The 848-nt window shown below is 49.8% G+C and overlaps 1 protein-coding gene across 1 annotated transcript in view; it reads left to right on the forward strand.

The window, feature by feature from the left end:
• Positions 1-125: 125 nt before the first annotated feature.
• The window catches only part of ST8SIA1 (ST8 alpha-N-acetyl-neuraminide alpha-2,8-sialyltransferase 1), a gene marked incomplete at its 3' end in the record, with an annotated part of 88,885 nt that continues 88,162 nt past the window's right edge, over positions 126-848 (forward strand). The window contains exon 1 of the mRNA XM_031063141.1: positions 126-173. Coding sequence (XP_030919001.1) covers positions 126-173 — 48 coding nt within the window. The remainder of the gene's footprint in view (positions 174-848) is intronic.

Consider the following 848-nt stretch of genomic DNA (forward strand, 5'->3'; position numbering starts at 1 on the left):
TTTTTGCAGAGAGCCCGGGATGCTCAGGGATGGATGTCTGTGCAGAGAACCCGTGCGGCTCCCGGGATGCTCCAGGATGGATGTTTTTGCAGAGAGCCCGGGATGCTCCGGGAAGGTTTCCGCGGATGTGCATCCGAGCAGCCTCGGGAGGCTTCGCGCTGCTCCTGGGCTCTGTGCGGTTTATTAGAGAAGCCACGTGAAAAGGCACCTTTTCTCTCTCCTCTTTGCTCCTGACGTGGCGGGGAAATGGCGATAATCCTTGGGGCCCGTTTCGCCTTTTGCCCGGCTGCACGGGAGAGGGGGAAGCGGCAGCCGAGCTACCCCCGCTGCCAGCCGAGGAAACCCAGCGCGTCCCTCCTGTGCTGGGCAGGAATTTCTAATCACTCTCCTTTAAAAGCGTCTGCAGTGGAGACCTGCATCCCCTCAGAAATTTCTCACATGTTTGGGTAGAATACAGGCAATTGGAAGAGAGGCAGATTTCCCTCCCTTTCCCGGAGGGAAGGTGGTTTTTTCTCCCTGTAGCAAGTAGCAAAGTAAAGATCAGAGAGAGTGGTAATCAAACTGCCTCCAGAAATACCCTCTTTAGTAAAATGAATCAGATCCAAAATTCAAGGGACTTATTTTCCTTTTTAAAAATATTTTTGTTTGTTTTTAAGTGGCGTACAGATTTATTTTAAATTCTTCAGTATTTTCTGAATGTATTTGCCTTTGTCATGAGCTGGAGCTGATGTTAATATCAAGCTGAATATCTTGTCTGCTGGGATAACAGAAACCTTACAGTTCTTGAGATGCACATTTGTTGGGTAGCCCCCAAAGCCCGGAGGAAGTCTGAGCAGTGATGGGAAATG

This window comes from Geospiza fortis, unplaced genomic scaffold (assembly GCF_000277835.1).
Source record: "Geospiza fortis unplaced genomic scaffold, GeoFor_1.0 scaffold292, whole genome shotgun sequence".
NCBI lineage: Eukaryota > Metazoa > Chordata > Aves > Passeriformes > Thraupidae > Geospiza > Geospiza fortis.